Source organism: Lissotriton vulgaris, chromosome 5 (assembly GCF_964263255.1).
Source record: "Lissotriton vulgaris chromosome 5, aLisVul1.2, whole genome shotgun sequence".
Lineage (NCBI taxonomy): Eukaryota > Metazoa > Chordata > Amphibia > Caudata > Salamandridae > Lissotriton > Lissotriton vulgaris.
In genome coordinates this window covers 983556695-983580405 of record NC_141693.1, presented here as the reverse complement: position 1 = coordinate 983580405, position 23711 = coordinate 983556695, and the positions used below count along the sequence as shown (strand labels likewise).

Sequence of the window (23711 nt, the reverse complement as noted above, 5' to 3'; positions counted from 1 at the left end):
CAACGTTATGCGTGGTACCACGATGACATCTTTTCAGGACCTCAGGCATGAATATGACATGCCACATGCTCAGTTCTACAAATACCTACAATTGAGACATGCCTTATCGCCATGTATTTCACATGTATACTCCCTTCCCGAATTCAACCCTATCGAGGCGAAAGATTTTATGGGGGACTTGGGCGAGCATAAAACCGCAAAGATATACCAAACATTAGTGACAAAGCTCTACACGACTTTAGATCCGCTCCGGGATAAATGGCAGACTGATTTGGGCACCCCTTACAGCGATGACTGCTGAGAAGCCCCGGAATCCCCGGGATATGCGGCTATTGCCTCTCATCTCAGGCTTATTCAATTTAAATATCTGCACCGCACATATTTTACTAGATATCTGCTTTAGAGGGCAGGGATGATGGACTCCCCCATGTGCCTTACATGCGATCGAGAGGAGGGTACATTACTCCACACAACCTGGAGCTGTGAAGCTTTGGGCCGGTTCTGGAGAGGGGTCATTCGCTGTATTTCTTAAGTATTAGGATGGGCTGTACCTGAGTCTCCTAGGCTAATTCTCTTGCATATCACAAATGAGATAGGGGGCAACATTTATAAAAGGCATTTACTGTTCTTGTGTCTCTAGCTAAAAGGGAAACTGCCAGGGCATGGAAGGATCCGACTCCAACTAAATTGAGCACCTGGAGGGCTGGTCTTGACTGGTGCATGGGTCAGGAGCAGCATATTTTTAAAGCGAGACGGTGCCCTCAGAAACACTATAACATTTGGGGGTCTTGAACTGGAGCCACCTCCTCCTCACCCTGCTAACGTTGAACCATATAGCGGTGTAGCATGGGGAATTATGGCTGTTCCGATGGACTTGAGGTATATCGTTAGGCGTGCAGGGCATGATCTGGGTTTTGTTTTACAGTATGCGACACAGTGTGTTAACATGTTTGGGCTGTTGTTTCTGGTCCTGAATGGTTTATTTCCTGGTTTTATTATTATTATATAATAGTCACCTGCTCGGTATTCAATATGTGGAAGATTGTATGTACACATTGCTTTGGAATACTTACAAATACTAGATCAGAGTTTTGAAAAACGAAATAAAAGACAATTGTGAAATAGGTCTATATTTGGTCCAATCGTCTAGATTCAGTGTAGATTGTTTATCAAGTTGTGAGGTCACACGGGCTATTTTTAGAGTCTCTGGAACCTAACTGTTTCTGAGGGAAGCATTTATAAGGGCTCTGGTCCAACTGAGATCTAACATAATATACTTTTTATTGACTTCAACAAAGACAGGGTCTCATGTGGAGGCACAGGGTTTCCTAGAAGTCAGCAGAGAAGCGACGTCATTTTCATTTAAAGGAAAGAAGGTGACCAGTCTAGCCAAGACTTCTGAAAGGGTGATGGAAAACACACCTCACAAATGATTTACAGTAGAATTGAAAGCATTCTGATAAAAAATTAGCTCTTTCATCCCATGCATGTTATATATTTCTTACTCGAAACACATCACAAATATTAATGATATCATAATTCACTTCACCGTCATCATTAGGGACATCACATATGAAGTCATCTTGAGATCTTCTCATATGTATTACAGAGAGTACATTCTTCAGTTCTGGTGAACAGATGTCCTCACAGTTATTGTGTTGACACAAAATGCTGCGATACCACTGTCAGCAATTGACTGTGAATTAATGGATATCCTATGATATTAAATTAAATATATGTGGACAATACCACTGTAAACATATAAATATCCACCGAGAATGTGTACCGTAGTAGACTACTTTTTTGTTGTCAGCAAATACATTTGAAACACTCCTCTAACATTTGTGGCTTTGGGTATATCATTGGTGATGTCAAATGTGATATAATGTCCTTTAATGAGCAGTACATTCACATTCTCACTTTTGGATAGATTACTAGCTTTGCCTTTTTGCATATATGCACAACGTGAATGTAAAAGCAGGTTTACCTGACCCAGGGATGTAGTATGTCTTAGTGCAGTTATGGCAAGGCACTTTACAGGCCCCCACCTTTTCAACTCATTATATTGATGTTACTGTTTATAGAGGGCAGCGAACCCCAGGAAGGGAACGGAATGGTCCAACTCTGTCTGTTGCCGCCTTTCCCAGTTACACAAAACTCTTCTTTTGACTGCTGTTACCATAGCCCGTACCATGTCCCTGGCACAGAAACCCTCAGCCTCCCTACCCCTTGTGTGCCCTTACACGCAAGATGTTGCTCACTTGACTAAAACAGATGCTTACTGGACCACCGGAAATGTCAGTTGTATGTATGGAAGGGATAGGGAGTGTGGGTGATATGAGTGTGCATATGTGCTTATGTGAACATACGTGGTGTGTTGTGTATGTCAGTGCATGCCTCCTACAGTGTGCTTGTGTTAGGGAATGTGTTTTAAAGCGCTTCCCTCTGCTCCATGGTACTAAATGTGGCAGTGCCTTTCACTGTGGGCAGCTTGTACCTTGGCAGATTGGTAAATGAATCTCTGACATAATGGTGGTATTCTTAACATATTTTTGGTCACAATAGGAATATTGCGGGTCCTCAATGGCATAATAGCAGTAGCACAAAAGGTCCTCTATGACATGTTGTAGACCCCCAATGCATCAGTGTGGCTATATATTGTTTAATGGTGAACATTCTTGCTGTTGAGCATCCCTGGTATTATTATTGTTGCCATTGATTTCATTATGGTGGTCCTGCAATAAAACGTCCATGTTTTGGAATTTGGTGGGCATAGTGTTAATTATTGTAGGCAATTCCCGGGATAAACTCTGCGTCCCTGAAATCCAACGGCTACCTTGCATACTGTGGTTATTACTGGGAAGGTTTATGTCTGTTTAGCTGTGGCACTTGCGAACATTTGAAGAAAATGATGAGTTGATATTTGAGGTTCAGATTTGTGTATGCACTAAAAACTTAAATCAGTAGAATAAAGTATTCACAGTTAATGCCAAATGTTTTGTGGATTTATGTTAATTTACCCCAAAAAGCAGCTATTTTAACAAAGTGTGGGTAAAAAAAAAATCTCAAGTTGATGATTAGGAGGTCGATGTTATTGCATTTTCATTACTTAAATCAAATTTTGACGTTTGAAGATTAGTTCGTGTTAAGTTGGGGACACTTATTGCTGATGTTATTTTCTTGCTTCGGGGAAGCACTTGACTTTCATCCTGAATCACAGTGGGGGCATTTTAGCATCTGCAATGATTTCCCTTCATCACTATTGCTGTCTGGAACGAGTTCCTTCACAACTGTTGTAACTTACGGTAGCTGTCTGCAGTCTGAACATGTAAGCTCACTGTAACCCGAATGGTACCTCTCTCCAGTATACATCCGAAGGTTTTGAGCTGAGACTTTAAATTTTCCTATCATGTTCCTACCAAGTAAATTCTCAGCTACAACCTAGGACTGAGAATCTGCTTGGAAGAAATCGGAAGGAGCAGTGGAACGACATGGAAAGTAGAAGTGAAGGAAGATGGCATGGTGGATAGTGAACTTGTGGAGTGTTAAATGGTTGGGAATGTGTACAAAACAATCTTGCACCCTGTAGTTGAGATAACATTTCCCTGAAACTATGGTTCAACAAAGAGAACTTAGTCTTACCAATACTTAATGCAGCTCCCATACAAGTTCAAGCCAGCTGCCTAAATGACGAGTCTGCTTTTGGGGTTTAGACACATTGTAGAGGTTGAACCGAGAGCAGCATAACTTGCTTTACTGCTAAGTTCCACATAAGTGGATTTTTCCTCGAGAAAACAACTAAAATTTCTCATTTTGTATTTCCATGTATACTGTATTCTGCTGGTGGTTTTCATCTGATCAGAATTTAGTTTTTCTTGAGAACCGGTTAGAAACCCATAGAGATAGGCAAATCAAACTCAATTCCAGTAAATGTATGTGATCAGTTGCTGAGAACAATATCCTCATACGCCGGTACAATTAATGTTGGTGTGCTACACAGCAAATCTGCTAGAAACTTCTAGTTGCAGATTCGTTCCTTTTCTAATTATCTCTAGGCGTCAGACTGGATCCGGGATTTTTTTCTAGCAGTACCCCGACGCGCTGGTAGGTGCGCTGTTCGGCTCTGCGTGGCGTTGTTTAGCTCTGCGAGGAGTTGTTCAGCTCTGTGTGGCATTGTTTGTCTCTGCGTGGAGAAGTTCTGCGCTGGGTGGCTTGGTCCACTCCAGAAGTGACATACACGGTGCTACATAGGTGCCACCCCTACATGAGGACATCAGTTATTTCCTTTCCATGCCAGTTAGCGCAGATACGGAGAAGAGCTACCACTTTGTCAATTTTTAGCTAACTTTTTACAACTTTTTGTTGAGTCTTTCTGAGGTTTTCCTCCTGGTGTAGCAGAGATGTCCTCTCTAAAGGCCGGCTTCAAGCCCTGCGGCGCTGGTCACCGCTCGATGTCGGTGATGGACACACATCTTTTATGCCTTTGGTGCCTTGAGCGCGACCACATTCTGAAGGCCTGTTCCGATTGGTGGGCCATGAACCCCAAGGCCTTGATGTAGGTTTGACGTGCGAAGAAGCAGATCCTGGTTGAGGGGAAGGTCCCAGGAGCAGTCGCAAAGTCCGAGGCCCTCGTCGCACTTGAAGTCGTCTGGTCATTCAGGTACGTCGCACCATTAGAAGTAGTTGAAGAGATCTTTGACTTTTCCTTGTCTGGCAGCTGACGAGACGAGGGAACGTCAACATTTGAGGTATGGCTCCATAGTAGAGCCAGAGCACCGTCCATCGACCCCTTCCCTGCCCCCCCCCCCACCCCTTAGGTTCTGGAATCCAGGGCGGCCCCTCTCCAATTAAGAGTTTTATGAGGCTATGCACCTCATATTTGGGTGGCCCGTTCCCTCTGGCATGCCTTTGGGTTTCGCTGGTTCCAGAGGGGCTAATTCTGGATTCTCACCTTGGATCCACAGATGGATCCGGACCGGTACCAGTCATGCCACCTTGACTTATCCCGATGCTCCTGTCGGCGCCAGACCCATTTTGACTTCCGTCACGGATCCTGAGGGGCGTCACCCAACAGCGACTCCCGCGCCGACTGGAGCCATGCCTTCATGACCGGAGCCTGGTCTCTATTCATATGGGCTAGGACTTGGAGAGCAGTGGGAGGGGTCGCGGTACCTTGAAAATTACCATCAGTATGACACAAACATGGACTGGTGTGAGGATTTGGTCAATGCCAGCAGACTGGACACCTCTCCAGATACTGGCATCCTTTCTTCCCTTACCATGGCTGTAGAGGAGGAAGCTTCACTTGCAGTGGTGGTGAGGAGGGCGGCAGAGGTCCTGGGTCTTAGTTTGCCTTCGGTAGCAGTCAAGACTAATGTCTTGATAGAAGTGCTTCAACCGGGAGTGTCCACCTCTGAACCGCTTCTCCTCTTTAATGAAGCTCTTACTGATGTCCTGCTTGGGACGTGGTCCAAGTCCAATACAGGGCTCCTGTGGACAGGACATTGCTCACCGCCCCCCCCCCCCCCTATGGGACCTCGACTTCCTCACGCATCTCCCCACCCGAGCCTGGTGGTCCAAGCCTCCACTTCCCATATAAATTCTGGTGCATTCCCAACCGCACCACCGGAACTGAAATCCAATAAGCAGGACAACATAGGCAAGAAGATGTTTTCTTCCACCAGCCTGGCACTGTGATCTGTGAACACTGCATTCTTTTTGGGCTGGTGTTCCCATGCTCTGTTTACAGTTTGCGCAGGTGCTCCCAACAGTCCCAGAGGCGGCCCGGGCCGTTCTCTGCCAGGCAGTTGCCAACAAGAGAGACGCAGCTAAGTTTTCGATTCGATGTGGACTTGACATACTGGGCAGAGCAGTTTCGGGGACAATGGTCTCACAGTGCTGTGGTAAATAAAATTACCAGACTATTTTTCTATACATTAAATGACAATAAAGGATAGCTCAATAAATGAGAGGCAGAGTCCGTGGTATCTGAGTCATACAGGCTTTAATTAGGGTTCTCGAGAACCGGGACATCGAGTTCCATCACCACTAAGGTTCAGGAAGGGACATTCAACATTTTATTAACATCACACATTATATATAGTAAAACAGTATAATTGAAATGAATACAGGAGGCGTAACAAGTGAAAAGAGAGAGATGAGAACACATGTGCGTAACAGGAGGCGTGTAAGAGGGCGTACACATAGGCGTGTATCGGAAACGTCACAGAAGTGTCATAAGTGGGTGGATGCATAGAGAAATTCTGCAGGGTCAGCAGAAACCTTTGGCATGGGTGCGTGCGCAAATGAACATGACGTGGTATAGACGTGTAACTGAGGAGAGCTGGGGGCTTGACTTTAGCTCTAGTAGAAGAGTCTGGTGTCTGGGATGTCAGAACGACCTGTACCTATAGCATATCTGGTATCTTATGTTTGGAGGATGTATTGTCTGAAGTAAAAGGTCTCTCGAGCAGAGGCCGTTCAATACTGAATGCTAGGGCGTGCATACGTGTCTTGGTGCAATGCGCGGGGCCATGGGCCTACCATGGTAACGGGTTCTGTAAATCACTTGCAAGGAGGACAGGAAGGCCGGGCCCTTTGCTCTGCAGCCGGGAATATGTTTACCTATTTCACTAGACTGGAATGTGTTTTCGAGGAGGCTGAGCAGATAACTGTAGGCAAAATACTGTCTTGGCAGGCAGGCCAGGCTGAGCCGGGCACCGCTTCGCTGGGCAGGAAGTAAGGTAGAGGTCAGGGATGCATACCTAAACTGCAGTTTCAGAGACAGAAGAGACTCGGAGCCTCAATTAAGGGCCTGGCTCGACTGAGCCAGAAAACGTGGAAAACGTGTGCTTCGCGTTATTTAAAAGTGCACCATGTAAAGACGTTGGCACCATAGGCCTAAAAGCCAAATTAACGTGGTTTTCTTGGAGGACTGGATAACTGACATGTTAAAGTTGGACGCAAATGCATATGCGTCCTTGTGGCATGCACGGAAAAGAAATTACACGACATGCATGGAACATGGGTGCATGGATAGGGTGCGAGTGGGGGACACATTGATTACCTAAAAATTTCTATTTCCTCAGTGCCCCACCTGGTTGAGGACGGCTGGCTTTTCTGGGGATGTCCAAATGCTGCTTATGGACATGCCCTGTGATGGCTCCCATCTCTTTGAAGATTGTGTTGGACAGCAGAGCTACAGCCAGTCATGAGCCTTTCCACTACCCCTCATCAACCCCCAATCCACCTTTCGCGGTCACAGAAGGGGCTTCCAGAAAAGTCTTCAACGGCTTAGTCACTGCAGTGCACAAGGTTCCTAACCTCTATGCGGCAGAGGATACTGCACCCACAGACTTCGTGGTCAGGCAACCAAAGGTCTGGCTAGTCCACCACTTCCCCGGCAGCCGCAATCTCAGCACACTTATAGTATGCCCTCTTACCATCCTTGGCACCCAGTGGGAAGCAGGATCCTCCATCACCTGCCCCACTGACAGTCTATTACATCATACCGGTGGGTTTTACAGACCGTTTGAAGGGGCTGGATCGTTTGAAGGGGATATTCCCTCCCCTTCGTTACTATACCTCCCTTTCTGCCACCTATCTGCTTCAGGATGACGGATGACCTTCTGTCTCTTCTCTGCCAGGTAGTGACTGCTCTCTTGGCCAAGGAAGCCATAGCGAGGGTTCCAATGCCAGAAGTAGGTTACGGTTGCTATCCCCACTACTTTCTGGTGCTCCACAAGGACTGAGGCCTTTGTCCTGTCCTGGACATCACCCTATCAATTTCTTCCTCAAGAAGTTCAAAATGCTCACACTCGCTCAGGTCTTGGACCCGGGAGACTTTATGGTAGCGTTGGACTTTCAGGTCTCATATTTCCACATTCCCGTCCTACTTGCAGGTTCACGATGGGCCACAAGCACTTTAAATTTTATGAGCTCTCTTTTGGCCTTACCAACACCCCTTATGCGCTCACCAAGGTGATGGCGGTGGTTGCAGCTCATTTGCGGAGATCAGAGATGCCTGTCTTACCCTATCTCCATGATTGGCTTTTGAAGGCGGGCTCGACGCAGGTTGTTGTCTCCCACGTCCAGTCTACAGCGGACCTCCAGTATTTGCTGTGGTTCACTATCAGCGTGCCTAAGTCACACTTGACTCCCTCTCAGGCGCTCCCTTTCATCAGAGCTGTTCTGGACATGGTGCAGTTTCAGCCCTATCCTCCTGAATGGCCAGTTCAGGATATTCAGCATATGATACGGATGTTTCAGCCTCTATTTTGGATTTCAGTGAGACGGACTCTGCCCACTGGCATATGCTGGCTCTGCATTGTGACCTGAACTTCCAGGTGGGCATCATTAGGGGAATGTCTCCGATATGGTCTAGATCTTGGAGGTATCTGCAAACGATTCTACCGTTAAAGAGCCGTGATTGGGTCATGGGCAAGCCCTTCTCCCTTTCCCAACCAGATTTGACAGTGACAGATGCATCACTTCTGGGATTGAGCAGCCATCTGGGAGAGGTGGAAATCAGAGGACTCTGGTCTCTGGCGGAATCAGGGCTCCACTTCAACCTGTCTGCGCTCTGGGCGATCTGGCGGGCATTGGAAGCCTTTCTAACTCAGCTGAAGATGCCTAGCGGATCATGATTGGTGTCTCCATCCGGTAGGTGGTGCAAGGTTTCTTTCTGCAGTGGGGAGAGCCTTTGTTAGATCTGTTCGCCACAGGGAAGAATGTGCAATATCAGCAGTTCTATGCACTGGAGCTTCCAAGCCGGCTCTCGCTCAGAAACGCTTTTCATCTTGAGTGGAGCCCAGGCGTCAAGAAGATCAAGAACCATTGGGCTGAAGTCATCCTTGTGGTACGTCTGGTATCCAGATTTTGTCAAATGGCTGTTCTGTCATAGCAACCTGTCCACTTTCAGGCTTCTTGCATGGACATTGAACAGTGACAGTTATTAACTTTCGACCGTCCGCCCGAAGTCTTAAACGTTATCTTGGCAGCCAGGTGTCACTCCACCAAGACGATATACGCCTGCCGTTGTGGAAACTTTGTGCCATGGTTTACAGAATGACCAATCAATCTCCTTTCTGCCCACTTTCTCAGATTGTTCTCTTAATTATTTGTCTTGCCCATCAGGGCTCTGCTCTGGATACTCTTGGGACTATTTTTCTGCTCTTTTTTTTTTTTTTGTGTAAGACATTTATTTCACATTGCCATAGAGGTAAAATACAGTCGCATCGCCTACAACCTGATGAGGCCGGCTGTACATGTTGGTGGTATCTCCAATTTTGACTCTGTTCATACACAGCCCATCAGCCGACAACCGTAGGTCCGGAGGCGTTTTCGTGACATGATTATCATGCATGTTATTCGACAATGTTACATTCTGATATAGTTGCGTTCTCGGTCTCACGTTTTATTTATTACATATGTAACCACAACAACCTAGAGGAAAATGTAACAAAACCCCTAAAACTTAAAGCACTGTGTCACAGCATTCTCCCCCTTCCATCACACTACAAATAACCACATTTAGCAGCAGGTGGCCAGGTTCAGTTCTGCACCATTGGTGTCTCATTGTCAGAAGCAATCGTTAGCAGATATTGTCTAAAGGGTGCCCAATAGTCTCTGGGGCGTGATCCTGCTGGCAGCTCCTCCTCGTATGTGGCCAATGTATCTCTGCAATATGTCAAGTCCTCCAGCCAGTTTTTCACCTTGGGCTTCAATTTACTACTCCAGTGTAACGATACCCTCCTTTTCGCCATTAGCAGGGCAATGACACACAGTTTTCGCCTTTGCGCCTTCAGTTGCGGCACTATTCCTAAAAAGCAGATTTTGGCCGTGCATTGTAAAGTTGCCCCCAATATGGCATTAATGGTCTGTATCACTCGTTCCCAGTACTGCGCCACCGAACTACAGTGCCATGCTAAATGCATAAAGTCCGCATTTTCCTGCCCACATCTTGTGCAGTTAGAGTTATCCCTTAAGCCATACCCGTGGAGTCTGTGAGGTGTGTGATACATGTGATGGAGGTATTTATAGTGGATGAGCCTGAGATCGCCGTTCGGTGTCAGCATCCCCGTCAGTATACAGGTAGTCTCCCATTCCTCTTCTGTGAGGGTCTCAGCCAACGCTGTGCACCATTTCTCCCTTGCCCTTGCAGTGTTTCCCCCTATGTTTGTTTGTGCGCTTTTGTATAATCTGGACACCAGGTGAGAGGCCGAGGGTGCGGTGAGTACCAGTTGTAACAGGGCTAGCGTCTGCGGTTCGTCCGGGAATGTCGGAAAGTGTTCTCTCATTGCCCTTTGTAATCTGTAGTAGTTAAAACTAAACAGCAACGTCGGGTTTCGGATGTAGTCTAGTTTGTCTAGTGTTATGAATTGTCCGTCTCTGTATAAATCGCCTAGTTTGTCTATGCCAGCGTGTTTTAGGAGGTCCATTCCAACCTGGTCCTGTGCGACAGTGATAGTCGGGTGGTGTGCTAGTGGGAGTGCTGGTGCGTAAAGTGGTGCGCTATGTGCCAACTTGCTCAATATCCTCCATGCTTCGATCGTGGTGTTTACCGGGTTGATGTCATGGTCGAGTAATCTGGGTAGTTTATGTGGCAATATACTCCTCAGTGGGATTGGATCTGCATCACCTTGTTCCACTGCTACATGTGTTAGGAAAGGTATCTCTTGGAACCAGTAATGTGCAAATTGCGCCTGGGCACAGAGATAATAGAGGTAGATATCTGGGACCTTAAAGCCTCCTTTAGCGTATGGTAGCGTCATTGTCTGTAAATCTAACCTCGCTTGTTTTCCCGCCCAGATTAAGGACAACATAAGGGATTTTATGTTGCGGAACACCTCTGCTGGGGGCTTGATAGGAATGTTGTTGAACAAGTACTGAAATTTAGGTAGCAGCACCATTTTCACTTTGGCGAGTCTATCAGCCAGGGACAGCGGCAGCCTAACCCATCTCTTGATCTTATCCTCTAGTGTGGATATAGCTCTCCCGTAGTTGGTGCGGATGACCAGCTCCGGGTCCCTGTGGAACCATATTCCCAAGTATCTTGTCGGTTCGTCTTGCCATTCCAGAGGGTAGTCCAGAGCAGTAGGCTGGGTACCATCCGTTAATGGTAGCACGAGGGATTTGTTCCAATTAATCTGTAGTCCCGAGTATTGGCCAAATTTAAGAAATTCCCGCAGCAGCGGGTTAAGATGTTGTTCTGGATTTTTTACGTAAAGGACCATGTCATCAGCGTATAAAGCTATGTGTATGGGACGTGTTGGGAGCTGAATGGCTGAGTAGTGATGATCTTGTCTGATTTTACAAGCCAATGGCTCAAGTATGAGTGCAAACAGCATTGGTGATAGTGGGCACCCCTGCCTGGTGCCGCGTATGATTGCTATCGGGTCTGAAAGATGTTTATTTATCCTGATGCGTGCCGTCAGGTCCGTGTACAGCATCGTTATCCAACCTATGTACAATGGCGGGAATCCCATTCGCACCAGTACTGCGTGGAGAAAGGGCCAGTCGATCGTGTCGAACGCTTTGGCCGCGTCTAGTAAGACAGCTACCGCCTTTATGTCCGGGGCCAAGTAGTGCGCCAGGGCAAACAGAGTGCGGGTATTGTGCGTGGTCGATCTGTCTGGTATGAACCCAGCTTGGTCAGGCCTAATCAGCAGTGGCATGAACAGCTTCAGTCTGTCAGCTAGTATGATTGCTAGTATTTTAGTATCTACATTGATCAGCGAGAGAGGGCGGTAAGAATCGCACTGCTCTTCGTCCTTGCCTGGTTTTAGTAATGCACTGATTAGCGCCTCTCTCATCGATGCGGGCAGTGTTTGTGCTTTGTGGGCGGCCTCATAGAGCCTCACTAGATGTGGTGCCAGTATGACGGCGAACGCTTTGTAAAATTCTATTACGAAGCCATCTGGCCCTGGAGCTTTTCCATTTGGGAGTCGTCTAATGGTATCTACGACCTCCTGTGGTGTAATAGGTCGCGCTAAGTATTCTCTTTGACCGTCCGCCAACCACGCCAGCTCCACATCAGCCATGTAGGCCAACAGTTCTTCTTGCGGTATTAGTGGCCGTGCCTCATATAGCGCCCCATATGTGCCCATGAACTCTCCCATTATAGTCTTTATATTATGCGTGCGTGCTCCTGCCTTAGTTTTTATCGCCGTGACGTGCTGCGGTGCCCTGCCTGTACATATCTTTTCGGCCAGGGCCCTACCAGGTCTTCCCCCCCTCTCCGTAACGTCTGGCCGTTGTCCGTTTAAATATGTATTTTAGTTCATCCTCTGCAAATTTGTGATGTTCTGACAATAACGCCCTAATGTCACTCAACCGTGCAGTGCCACCAGTCTGTGTGTATCGCTGTTCCAGCTCATGTATCTCCTCCTCCCGCCTCTGTAATTGTTGGCGTATGTCCTTTAAAATGCCAGAGGTTGTACTGATGCATACGCCACGTATTGTTGCCTTGAAGGCTTCCCACAGGAGGCACAGGTCCTCCGTCGTGGGAGAATTTAGCTCGAAATAGTCCGTGATCGCTTTTAGGATGGTGTCAACGTACAGCGGATCACGCAAGGCTTGTGCATTAAACCGCCATACATACGGTGGCGAGACATAGTGTGGGATTTGTAGCTTTAATAGCACCGGGCTGTGATCCGAAAGTGTCCTGGGGAGGTGCGTGATATTCACTACCCATGCTATGATATCCTGCGTGCCTAACCAAAAGTCTAACCTGGACCAACTTCTGTTGGCCGCATTAACGTGCGTCGCTGCTTGTTCCCCAGGGTGTGATAACCTCCACATGTCGCCCAGGTGTAGGTCAGTCATCGCATCTAGTAGCATCGCCCTCGCTTTTACATGTGGTTCCAGTGTATGTAGTGCTCTATCATGCCCATCGTGGAGCATGACGTTAAAGTCCCCTCCCCAGATGATATTTTCAGCCTGTATATCCGCTAGTTTGTGCCATAACATTTCATAGAAGGAGGAGTCGTCTACGTTTGGGCCATATACATTTACTAGAGCCACTTGCTGCTGTCTCACCTTTCCCACCACTGCTACGTACCTTCCCTCAGTATCTTTGTGCGTTTCCGAAATCTGAAAATGGGTCCCTTTCTTTATCAGGATACTGACACCCCTCGAATATGTAGAGTAATTCGAACTAGTGGTGGACTCTGCCCACTTATGTCCTAGCTTTGATGCGCTAGTAGGCGCCAGCTGCGTTTCTTGTAGAAAGGCCACATCTACTTTAAGTCTGTCAAAATACGCAAACATTTGCCTTATCTTTTTTGGAGTGCCTAGGCCCCGTATATTCCATGTTAAAAAATTCAGTGTATCAGGACGTGCCATTACAGTATGCCTGGTGGTAGCTTCTCCGCGGCAGATCCGCCTAGCCCCGCCAGTCCGCAGGCTGACAGTCCTAGGTCATGTGTGTGCTGTGGTTCTCTTGTAAGGAGTGTGTTCATAACAGCATCATTACAGGTAACGAATGAGGTCGCAATGCCTCTCAGACACAGTGCATTCACGTGAACAGTTCCCAACTCCCCCTCCTCCCACTTCAGCGCCCAAACTGTGCCAAAGCCATTCCCTTAGTAACTTCAAACCTATGTCATAACTGAAATTTGGGTACACCCGCCTGGGGGTGTCGCCGATAGCACACGTCTCCATCCACATGGTGGATGTAGACGGGTGCGTACTACATCAATACTGTTGCCAAGTTTTTCCCTTTCCCTACCCTTTTTGTCTTATGCATTTAAACAGTTCCCCTCCCCCTCCAACGGCCTTTCCTCGATGCAGACATATTTTTCTGCTCTTTCAAATTTTCTTCAGGTTGTCTCTCCAGGCATCCCTCTTTAAATCCCCCATTGTAAATAGATTTTTAAAAGGTTCACAGCATTTTTTCCCACCTTCTCCTTTCATTATACCTCCGTGGAACTTCCCTTATGTGTGCTCCTTTTGAGCCTTTGCACCATTGCCTTCTAAGGCTCCTTAATATCATGACAGCCTTTCTCGTGGTTCACATTTGCGTGGAGGGTCAGCGAGCTTCAACCTTTTCCTCCAAGTCTCCATACCTGAACATCTACCCTGACAAACTGGTGCTTTGGACGAGAGCTTCCTTTCTACCGAAAGTGGTCACTCCCTTTCACGTAGGCCAATCCATCACTCTGCCTACTTTTTACGCTCTGTCACATTCCTCCAAGGAAAAGGAGCGACTTCACCGTCTGGACCCAAAAAAAGTTGCTATTTTACCTTGACTGCACACAACCGTTCCGGGTGGATGACCAACTCTTTGTGGGGTATGTCAGAGCAAAGATAGGACAGCTGTGAAGAAGCGTACCATCTCCTGATGGCTCCTGCTCTGTATCAAGATCTGCTACTAATTAAGGGCTAAGGGCTTGCGTACTCATCCACCAGAGCTAAAGCTTCCACCACTGTGTTAGCATGCGGCGTTCCGGTCCAGGATATCTGCCAAGCTGCAATGTGGGCTTCCTTGCACATGTTCACAAAACACTATTGTCTGGACAGACAATTTACTTACCTTCGGGAACGCCTTACCTGTTGGAGACTCGGTCTAGATACAAATTCCTTCCTGACCCACCCGTCATCCCCACTCTGCAAACGGATTTCTAGGGACAGGGCTGTTCCCTTTTCAGGGCCCTAGTTTTCTCCGCCAGTGCTCAGTGTTCTTCATGGCTCAAAGCTCTTGGAATGGAAAGTTGTGAAAAGAAACTGACGTCCGTGCGCTGGGGTGGCACCTATATATGGCCGGCACATGGAGTCGAACGACACCATGAACCGGCTCGCAGGGATACTGCTAGAGGAAAAAATTCTGGATCCAGTCTGACGCCTGGAAATAATTCTAATGGTAAGGAACCTGTGGCTAGATAGTTTCTACCAGATAAGGTGTTACCGAAGGTAAATAATTTGTTCATTAATTTGTTCTTTGTTCAACGGGAAACGGAAATGAACAGACTGATACATCAGATAGTAGTAATGATATGTAGCGTACAAGTATTAGTAAGTTGTCCTATGACATGGTGCTAGGGGTATCCACATTTGTTATGGAAATATGTTCCTCATTATGTATTTTGTGTTATAACTGATGTGCTTAACTGATGTGTCTCTGAAGATTTGCACCTTCCACGAAATGTCTTGATAATGATCGCTAATAAGAACGGTGAACAACCACCGAGTTGGGGTTTAAAAATTCTATAAATAAAGTTGTTAAAAAATAAAACATTTGTTCTTTGGGCATTCAGCGTCAACAGGTTTTTATGTCAATTTGTAGTTATAAACAAGGAAAACGTTAGCTGTATTTCTTTTCACAGGTAAAAATACATGCTGGCCCAAAGTTTGCATCATACTTAACGTTCAGTCCCTCAGAGGTGAAATCTCTTCGTACTGAGTATGGCGACCTGGAGTGTTGCATTGAAGTGGTGGATAGTGTTCAAGATGCCATTGACCACATTCACAAATATGGCAGCTCACACACAGATGTAATTGTCACAGAAAATGGTAGGTAGAATACCTCTTCCCTGCATACTTTTTTGTAACTTTATTATATGCATGATTATGTGTTCAATATTTGTCCCCACAGTATGAATATTGGCTTATCTCAAATGCACCATCCTCCCAGACCAAGGGTTATTTAAATTGTCTTACTTCTGTTCTCTACAGCCCTAATCCCTAGCTGATCAGGCTTAAAACCTGCATAGTTCAGAATAACTGTACAATCTTTGACTAGTCCATAATTCTTTTCTTCTACATGTTAGTGTGAATCCCAACTTAAGATTTACACATTTTTCCATAACTATGCTAAGTATTTGTGGTTCATTTAGTTTCAAAGTGCACCTCAAGAAGCTTTGAGTTTCGTAGAATGATGTCTAGATTATGTCCATGATTGGAGTAGAAAACATGTTGCTGATAGTGTGGGAGGTTTAGAGTTCATCAAGATAATTTTGACTTTAACCATAGGTAGGTGGAAATCAAGGCTTACATTAATTCTTACTCTGCCACAGCACTTACTGTTTTAAATACCATGATATCGATAATAGTGCAGGTAGGCCAGAATACGTCCAGTAACTGGTCTTGGATGACATTTTAGATCATAGATGCTTTAACCAAGGTTCTACCCAAAGATTAGGTAATGAGGGTTTTCTGATTGGGAAATAATTTTGATATTTACTAATGTCTGACCGCTTCCTGTTTAACACCTACATGACCCCCTTCGCAGATGTCAGATCCTACAACCTCCACATAATGTCCTACGCAGACAACACTCAATTAATCCTCACACTCACCGAGGATCCCTCGAACGCCAAAACCAACTTCTGTGACACCATGTCTAATGTAGACAACTGGATGAGAGATAGCTGCCTCAAACTCCTCTCCGACAAGACGTAAATATTGGTCTTCGGAAAGTACACCTCCATTTGGGACCACCGCTGGTGGCCAGCAAAACACAGACCAACACCCACACCGACAGACCACGCACGCAACCTGGTGATCGTACTAGACCGTGAACTGACCATGAAATGACAAGTCAGGTCTGTCGCCGCTATCTGCTTCCATACCCTCTGCATGCTCCGCAGAATCTTCAGATGGATCCCAATCAACATCAGAAAGACCGTCACACAGTCCCTTGTCAGCAGCCACCTCAACTATGGCAACGCTCACTACGCCGACATCTCAACCCGGTCCTCTGAATACTCCATACCATACAGGATGCTGCAGCTAGACTCCTCCATCCTGGACCTCCCCAAACGGACCCACATCACACCCCACCTCAAAAACCTCCACTGGCCCCCCATCCAGAAAAGGTGTCAGTTCAAGATCCTTGTGCAGGTCTACTAAGCTCTACATGGTCCAGGACCAGTCTACATCAACGATCGACTGAGCTTCCATCTACTCACAAGACACCTATACTCTTTCTCTCTTGCACTCACGCACCCCCTGCATCCATTGCAGCCACAGCAGTGGTCGCTCATTCTCCTACATCGCCGCCAAGACCTGGATCGACCTACCTCTCCACCTCAGAACAGCACCCTCCCTGGCAGCCTTCAGGAAGAAACTCAAGACCTGACTGTTCAACAGAGACACTTCACCCTCAGCGCCCAGATACCCTTAGGGATGATAGTACTGCACTTGATAAATGCGATTGATTCATTACACCTAGAACCCAAGTGTACCCCATGCGGTGCTTGGGTATGGCAGTGGGTCAGAACGTTTGGAAAGAGGTATCAACTGAATCACATAAAGCCTTGAGCATGATGAATCATCAAAGTCATGCTGTCTGAGAATCTATCATTATGGGATACCTATGGGTTTGAGGTTATAAAAAAAGTGTATTGCTCCCAAACAATTCACATAGGAAGAATACATGGAGTGTGGATCTACAAAATGTGTGCTCTGATTTGTGAAGGAGAACTTTAACATACATAATTTCAAAATCAAACATAAAATCAATCCGGTGTTGTTGAACGTTATGATCTACATGTTAAAACTAAAAAAAAAAACACTACATTAGGCTGGAGATAATGCTAGTAATCAGTTTTATAGTTTTTATGTCCCATTCGCAATGCTTCCTAACACACAATTTGCAATAGCGACTGTGCTGTATAGTTATGGTGGTGTAGGTATTGAAAATTTATTTCTTTTCATATTGATATTAACTTTGGCAGTGTGTGACTTTTGGAAAGAATGTCTAGCCCCCTTTGCTTCATGCAACTGGAAGTCAAAAGTAAGATCCCATCCCCACAGCAGATCGTCATTGTGGTCGAAGTCTTTGAGTAAGTCAAAGGAAAAGGCAAGATATCTAAGCAAGAATCAGCCCCTTTTCACCAGTCTCGATTTCCAGAGTTGGTGTAAGAGCATCAACATGCCTCCTGCTCTTGCTCTCAATCTCCGTTGGAGCCGATTCCAAGTCCGACGCTCCTTGGAATTCCAGTTTAAATGGCAATGTTACAGCAGGTAGAGGCTTTCGTGGATGCCATGCTGCATATTTTTGGCACTTTCGCTGCTCCATATGGCAGACCTTTGGACCCAAAGGATCAGCAAGTGCTTCCAGTCAGACTTCTGCTAGCGAGTCTGACCTCTGCACTATCTATGCCCTTTGAACCCACATCCAGTTCAGCACAGGCTTAGGTGCTGAGTCCAGTCACAGGGCCATCCCCTCCTCCGGTCCCTCTCACACGAGGCTGATGGTACCTCTGTCAACAGAGAATAAGGATGCTCAGCCCATAGTGCTATCTAACTCTGAACTGAATCCACTATGACCTCGACCGAAGTCACCACCCTGCGCCAACTAGTGCACTACCATGCGGCAAACTCCAATACTTTGCTGTTACTTAATGGTAGAGCCCAGTCATTATACAATCTGTTTGACACAGATTGAGACAACAATTATGATGAAGGGGATGACAGTAACTAGCATAAATTGTATGAAGAGCTTCAGGATGCCAGTGGGTTGGACACTTCACCTGATACTGACCAAAACCACTTTAGTGTGTCCTTGCTTGCACACACCCTGTCTGAGGGAGTATCTGATATTTCCTCCAAGGGTGGCTTACCATCAGAATGATCAAACTAGCCCAGGCCATGTCTTGCCCTAGACCCTGGAGACTGGATGGTGGTGTTAAACCTGCAGGAAACATTTGCACATTCCCTTCCTGCAGGCCCACAAATGCTACCTGAGGTTCAAGGTGGCCATGAGCATTTTCAGTTTGTAGTGCTTTCCTTGGGCCTTAACAGTGACCCTCAGGTGCTCACGAAAGTGATAACTGTGGTCCCAGCACATCTTCAGAGGTGAGGGGCCACAATCTTCCCCCTACTGTGACGTTCAACAACCTACAGAATATAGCAAACCGTCTGACATCCTTGGGGTTCACTTTCAACGTGCCAAAGTCTCATCTATTGCCTTTGCAGATGGTTCCCTTCATCTGAGCCATTCTGGACAAAATGCAGTTCCGTGCCTATCACCGGAGTGAAGAGTCCAAGACAATTGAGGTATGATCCCATTATTTTAAGCTTTGCCCTGGATCTCAGTGAGTATTATATTGAGGCTTCAGAGATTGATGATGATCTGCATCCTGCTGGTGAGCCACGGCAGATGACATATGCCAGCTCTGCAGTAGGATCTGAAGTCTCAGTGAGCATAGCACTAGGTGGATCATCTGGATCTGGTCGAGATTTCAAAGGAGACTGCAAAAGATCTGTAATGTTGGCTTCAGAACTGCGATTCAGTGAATGGTATGAAAGGAAGGGGTCCAAGACCAAAACAAACTGAGTCACACTTAATTGCAATTGATATACAGTAAGCTCAGAAAGCAAAGCTATTGGATGCAAATGAATTTAATTCGGATTTGCATGCACATCATTCTCAATGATTGTAACTCAAAATACATTTTATAATAAACATCACAGGTTTGAATGTACGTGCCCACATACACAACAGGAGGGGAAAGAGTGAGGGAAGTGTCAAGGAAAGGGTAGGGGTAATCAGTGTCATTTAGTGACAAGTCATCATTCTTAATTCACAAGACTGTGTACAAGTGGTCCTTATTGATAGAAGGCCACATACGAGGCTCAAATGGGTCCTAAAGTATTACTCATGAACAGAGGCCTAACTCCGTTAGAGCTGTTAGTGTCTTGTTTGGGATCGGAGTAGGTCAAGGTTAACGTGGTCAACGTTTCGACCCGGATTAGCCGTAGGATAGTGTTCCTTACAAGTCGGGTCTTCGTCAGGACGGAGAAGGTTGTGGGTGGGCGCCTCCTAGGGAATAGTTAAGGAACCAAATTAGAACAAACCCTATCTGTCAATTAATTACAAGGAGGGTGAATAAATGAAGAACATTTCATCAATTAAAAACGTGTTGTCAAGTCGTGCCTAAAGCACATACTTATACGTTAAAGATTCAACAGAGTCCAAACTTAGGCTCACCTATCGCAAGGGGTGAGAGAGGTGGAAAATTGATAAGTCGTCAGATCATTGGTGAGCTTCTCAAACAGTCCAGTAGTAAATTCATGGAAAGTGGTGGAGAGAACACCTAAAATAATCAGACACGGTATTAACCTAAGATTAAGGTTTTGTTTACATGATAATTCTGATAAGCACAAATAGTTTATATCCGAAGCCTCACCAATTGTACTTTATAGAATTCCAGTTGGTCGGACTGGAGAAGTTCATTAGTCGGTTCTTAAAAGGTGGTTGAATGCTGTCACCTTGATTGAGGAGACAGGATATTGTCATTCGTGGATTTTTTACATTTTAGTTCTGGGTGTCAAAAAACATAGTCTGGGTAAGTGAACTCACCACAAATACTTATATTAGAAAGCAATGGAGAGTAGGTTGTTCTCATATAGGACACAAAATGTACTTCGATATTTGTTACCAAGGGGTTCTTGATAGATTCTTAGCAAAAAAATGCCTGCATATGGATAACAAAAAACGAAAACAAATTGAATTGGACAGATTTTTATATATATTGTCTGAAATTAGTAAAAGTCAAAGACAGCTTACCAGTCAACCTTTAACTTGGTTACCTCACAAAAAAGGGGAGTAGGCTTTTTTTAGAGGAGGTGGTTTAAAAGTTCAGCCTAAAAAAATATATATATATGTATATAAGGGAGGCAAGTTACCAAGCCGTGTTTTATTCAAAAGAAAGGAGGTTACAGTTAAGAACACCTTACCAGTAACATTTTACTTGATTATCTTAGCACAAAATGAGTTTCATCGCAGTAGACGCTGTAGCGAAGGGAGTATGAAAAATAAGCCTACAAAATGTAAGGGAGGCATTTGTCAGTATCAGTGTCGTATTTACTTCAAAATAGGGGGGAGAGATAAAGCCGACTGTCGGGTGCGTACCTTAATGAGCAGACATTTTTCTCAACGGGTTCGGCTGCCTCCTGAAAAACAGTCAGGTGACCGAAAATTAGATTCAAGCACCGCAATCGTGCCGCGCTACATGCAGTTTAACAGGCATTTGTCGTATTTACTTCAAAAAAGGGGGGAGAGATAAAGCCGACTGTGTCGGGTGCGTACCTTAATAAGCAGACATTTTTTCTCGTTCCTCAACGGGTTCGGCTGCCTCCTGAAAAACAGTCAGGCGACCGAAAATTAGATTTAGGCACCGCAATCGTGCCACGCTATGTGCAGTTTAACAGGGGGTAGAGGAAATATTGTCTTGGTTTACCTTTGATGAATACAACCGTCACGGATTCGATCCGAAAGGTTAACGGTGCAAAGAGAGTTGACGCCGACCACATCAAACCCGGTTATTTCCTGGTTGTGTATTTTAAGGGTAGGCGGGGCTAAGTGACCGATGCATCGAACTAGAAAAAAGACTGGTTGTGTCTTTGTGAAACGGTATTGCGGATTATCTATTCTGCGAGTGCTCAAAAAGCGCAATTGAGTGGCGACTAGTTAGATTAACAGGGACATTATTTTATAGGTGCAAAGCTATTGTGGTATTTTATTTGATATTTTGTAAAGCCATAATCGTTGTTCAAAATGGTTTATATTATCACACTTCTCAAAGAAGTGTAGAGTGGCTTAAATATAGCATTAAAGGGTATGTCTTGGGAATGGGCGACAGTCAAATAGTTTAGACAGAAATAAACATTGATTTTAATGCAAAATACACACATTATGGAGGACAACCCTTGCACTGTATCTCTAATATGTCTTCCCTGAGATCTGAGCTGTTATAAGAAACATACCAAGTCATGTGAGCAGAGTGCACTTATCTCGTAGGATAGTGTAAACTCTACCAGTTAATTTTCAATGCCATTGGAAATATTTAAGGTCATTGTATATTTCGGAAAAATAAAGAGTGCACTTATCTCGTAGGATAGTGTAGACTCAAACACTAGATTTCCATTATGGTTGTGAAGTAAGAGACAATATCATGTTAGATCAGATAATGCAAAAAGTTCATCATTTTGTAATTAGAATTGAGATCACAGATTGGCTAGTTGCGCAAAGCTATTCTCGGATTCATTTAGGCCATCGGCTATGGAATTAAAAATATGAATCCACTTTAGCTCTCTGATATTCAGAATGTTGGGTAGATCCCCAACCCTAGCACCAAGTGTTACATGTTCCAAGACAACCCATCTTAGGGATTCAGGCAAATGATTATGTCTGTCACAGTGTTCAACAAGGGGTGCCCCAGAAACCTTGCATCTAATGCGGCTGCAGTGTGATAGAAAACGAGCTTTGACACGCTGTTGGGTCTGACTTACATAAATGAGGTCGTATGGGCAAATTATACCATAGATTACATTCTTGGTATTGCAGTTGGTGTGACTTTTATATGTGTGTCTGTGGTTTTTGAACACAAAGTCTTTGCATTGTATGGTTGAAGGACAAGCTTTACAGTTCCCACATTTAAAATGTCCTATTATTGGTGGTTGGTTCCAGCATGAGGCAAGGGTTGGTTCTGGTGGGCATTCCAGAAAGGAAGAGACTGCGTAGTCTTTCACATTTCTCGCCTTTTTGAAGGCATGCATGGGTGCATTTGTGATTTCTAGATCGTTAGCAATAAGACCCCAATGTTTATTTATTGCTTTTTTGATCAAATGACTCTTCGTTGAAAAAGTGGTTACGCAGATCATGCGTTCTTCTGATTGACGTTGTCGTGTAGAAGGTTCCAAGAGTGTTTCGCGGTGGCAGAACCACGCCCTCTTCCTCGAGCGTTTGATCAGGCGTTTGGGGTAACCTCTTTCTATTAGACGTCTCATCATGATGTCCGATTGTGACATGTAATCGTCTTTTTTGCTACAGTTCCTTCGAACACGAAGGAACTGGCCAAACGGCAAGTTGTCACGAAGGCTTCGTGGGTGGTGGCTCGAGTACTGTAACAATGAGTTACGTTCCGCAGGTTTTCGGAAAAGGTTGGTGTATAGTGTACCCTCCTCTGCTGTTATGGAAATGTCAAGAAAATCAATCTTTTTGTTACTGCTTTGTATAGTAAATTGGATGTCATCGTTTTGGCAATCTGGAAGGGCAATGAGAATGAACTACAGGATTTCCATATTTGGCTTAATCAACGTTCACCGGACATCCAATTTACTATACTCAGGATTCATGTATGCCTAAGAAAACACACAAAGAAGGTTGAGACAAAAAGCCCGCACCTATCACTACAAGTGGCTAAATAATTTGGTGATGGTGCTTGAAAACCAGAAAGTGCACCCCTCTACACTTCCTATTGGGGAAAGTCCCAACAACAAATGAAAAAGAATGGAATCAGCACACATATCACAATATCTTTCTGAATTCAAATGAAATCAAATTGTTCATTACGACTTGAAGAAAAATGTCAGGTCCTGATTGTTCTTTAGTGATTAGAATTATTTTCTTTATTGATTAGAATTATTTTCTTTATTGAAAAATGGGATGCGATCATTAAAATCCAATATTCACAAAATCCATTGTGCCATTTAGCCAACGTGTTTAGTCTCCGAAGAGACTTCTTCAGGGCTCTAGATAATAACAATGTGTTGTACTCGAAAGTCCAATAGTAAGAGGATTTATGGAAACATATAAGGTTTGTTGCGTTTAGAGGTATTAACCTTAAGATGATGATGGTTGAGGTAACAGCATCAATAATCGGCAGGGTGGCCAGCAATAATCATCTGAGCTCGTATGCCTACCTGCTGATACCTCTCCTGGTTTTGAAAATTATCAGGAATGACTAATCCCAAATCATCCCAGT

The 23711-nt window shown here is 45.2% G+C and overlaps 1 protein-coding gene across 2 annotated transcripts in view; it reads left to right on the top strand.

Moving 5' to 3' along the window:
• ALDH18A1 (aldehyde dehydrogenase 18 family member A1) overlaps positions 1-23711 on the top strand; it is a 508980-nt gene that overhangs the window by 463057 nt on the left and 22212 nt on the right. For both annotated transcript variants that reach the window (XM_086922580.1, XM_086922579.1), the window contains exon 16: positions 15324-15510. In XM_086922580.1, the coding sequence (XP_086778706.1) occupies positions 15324-15510 (187 nt within the window). The remainder of the gene's footprint in view (positions 1-15323; positions 15511-23711) is intronic.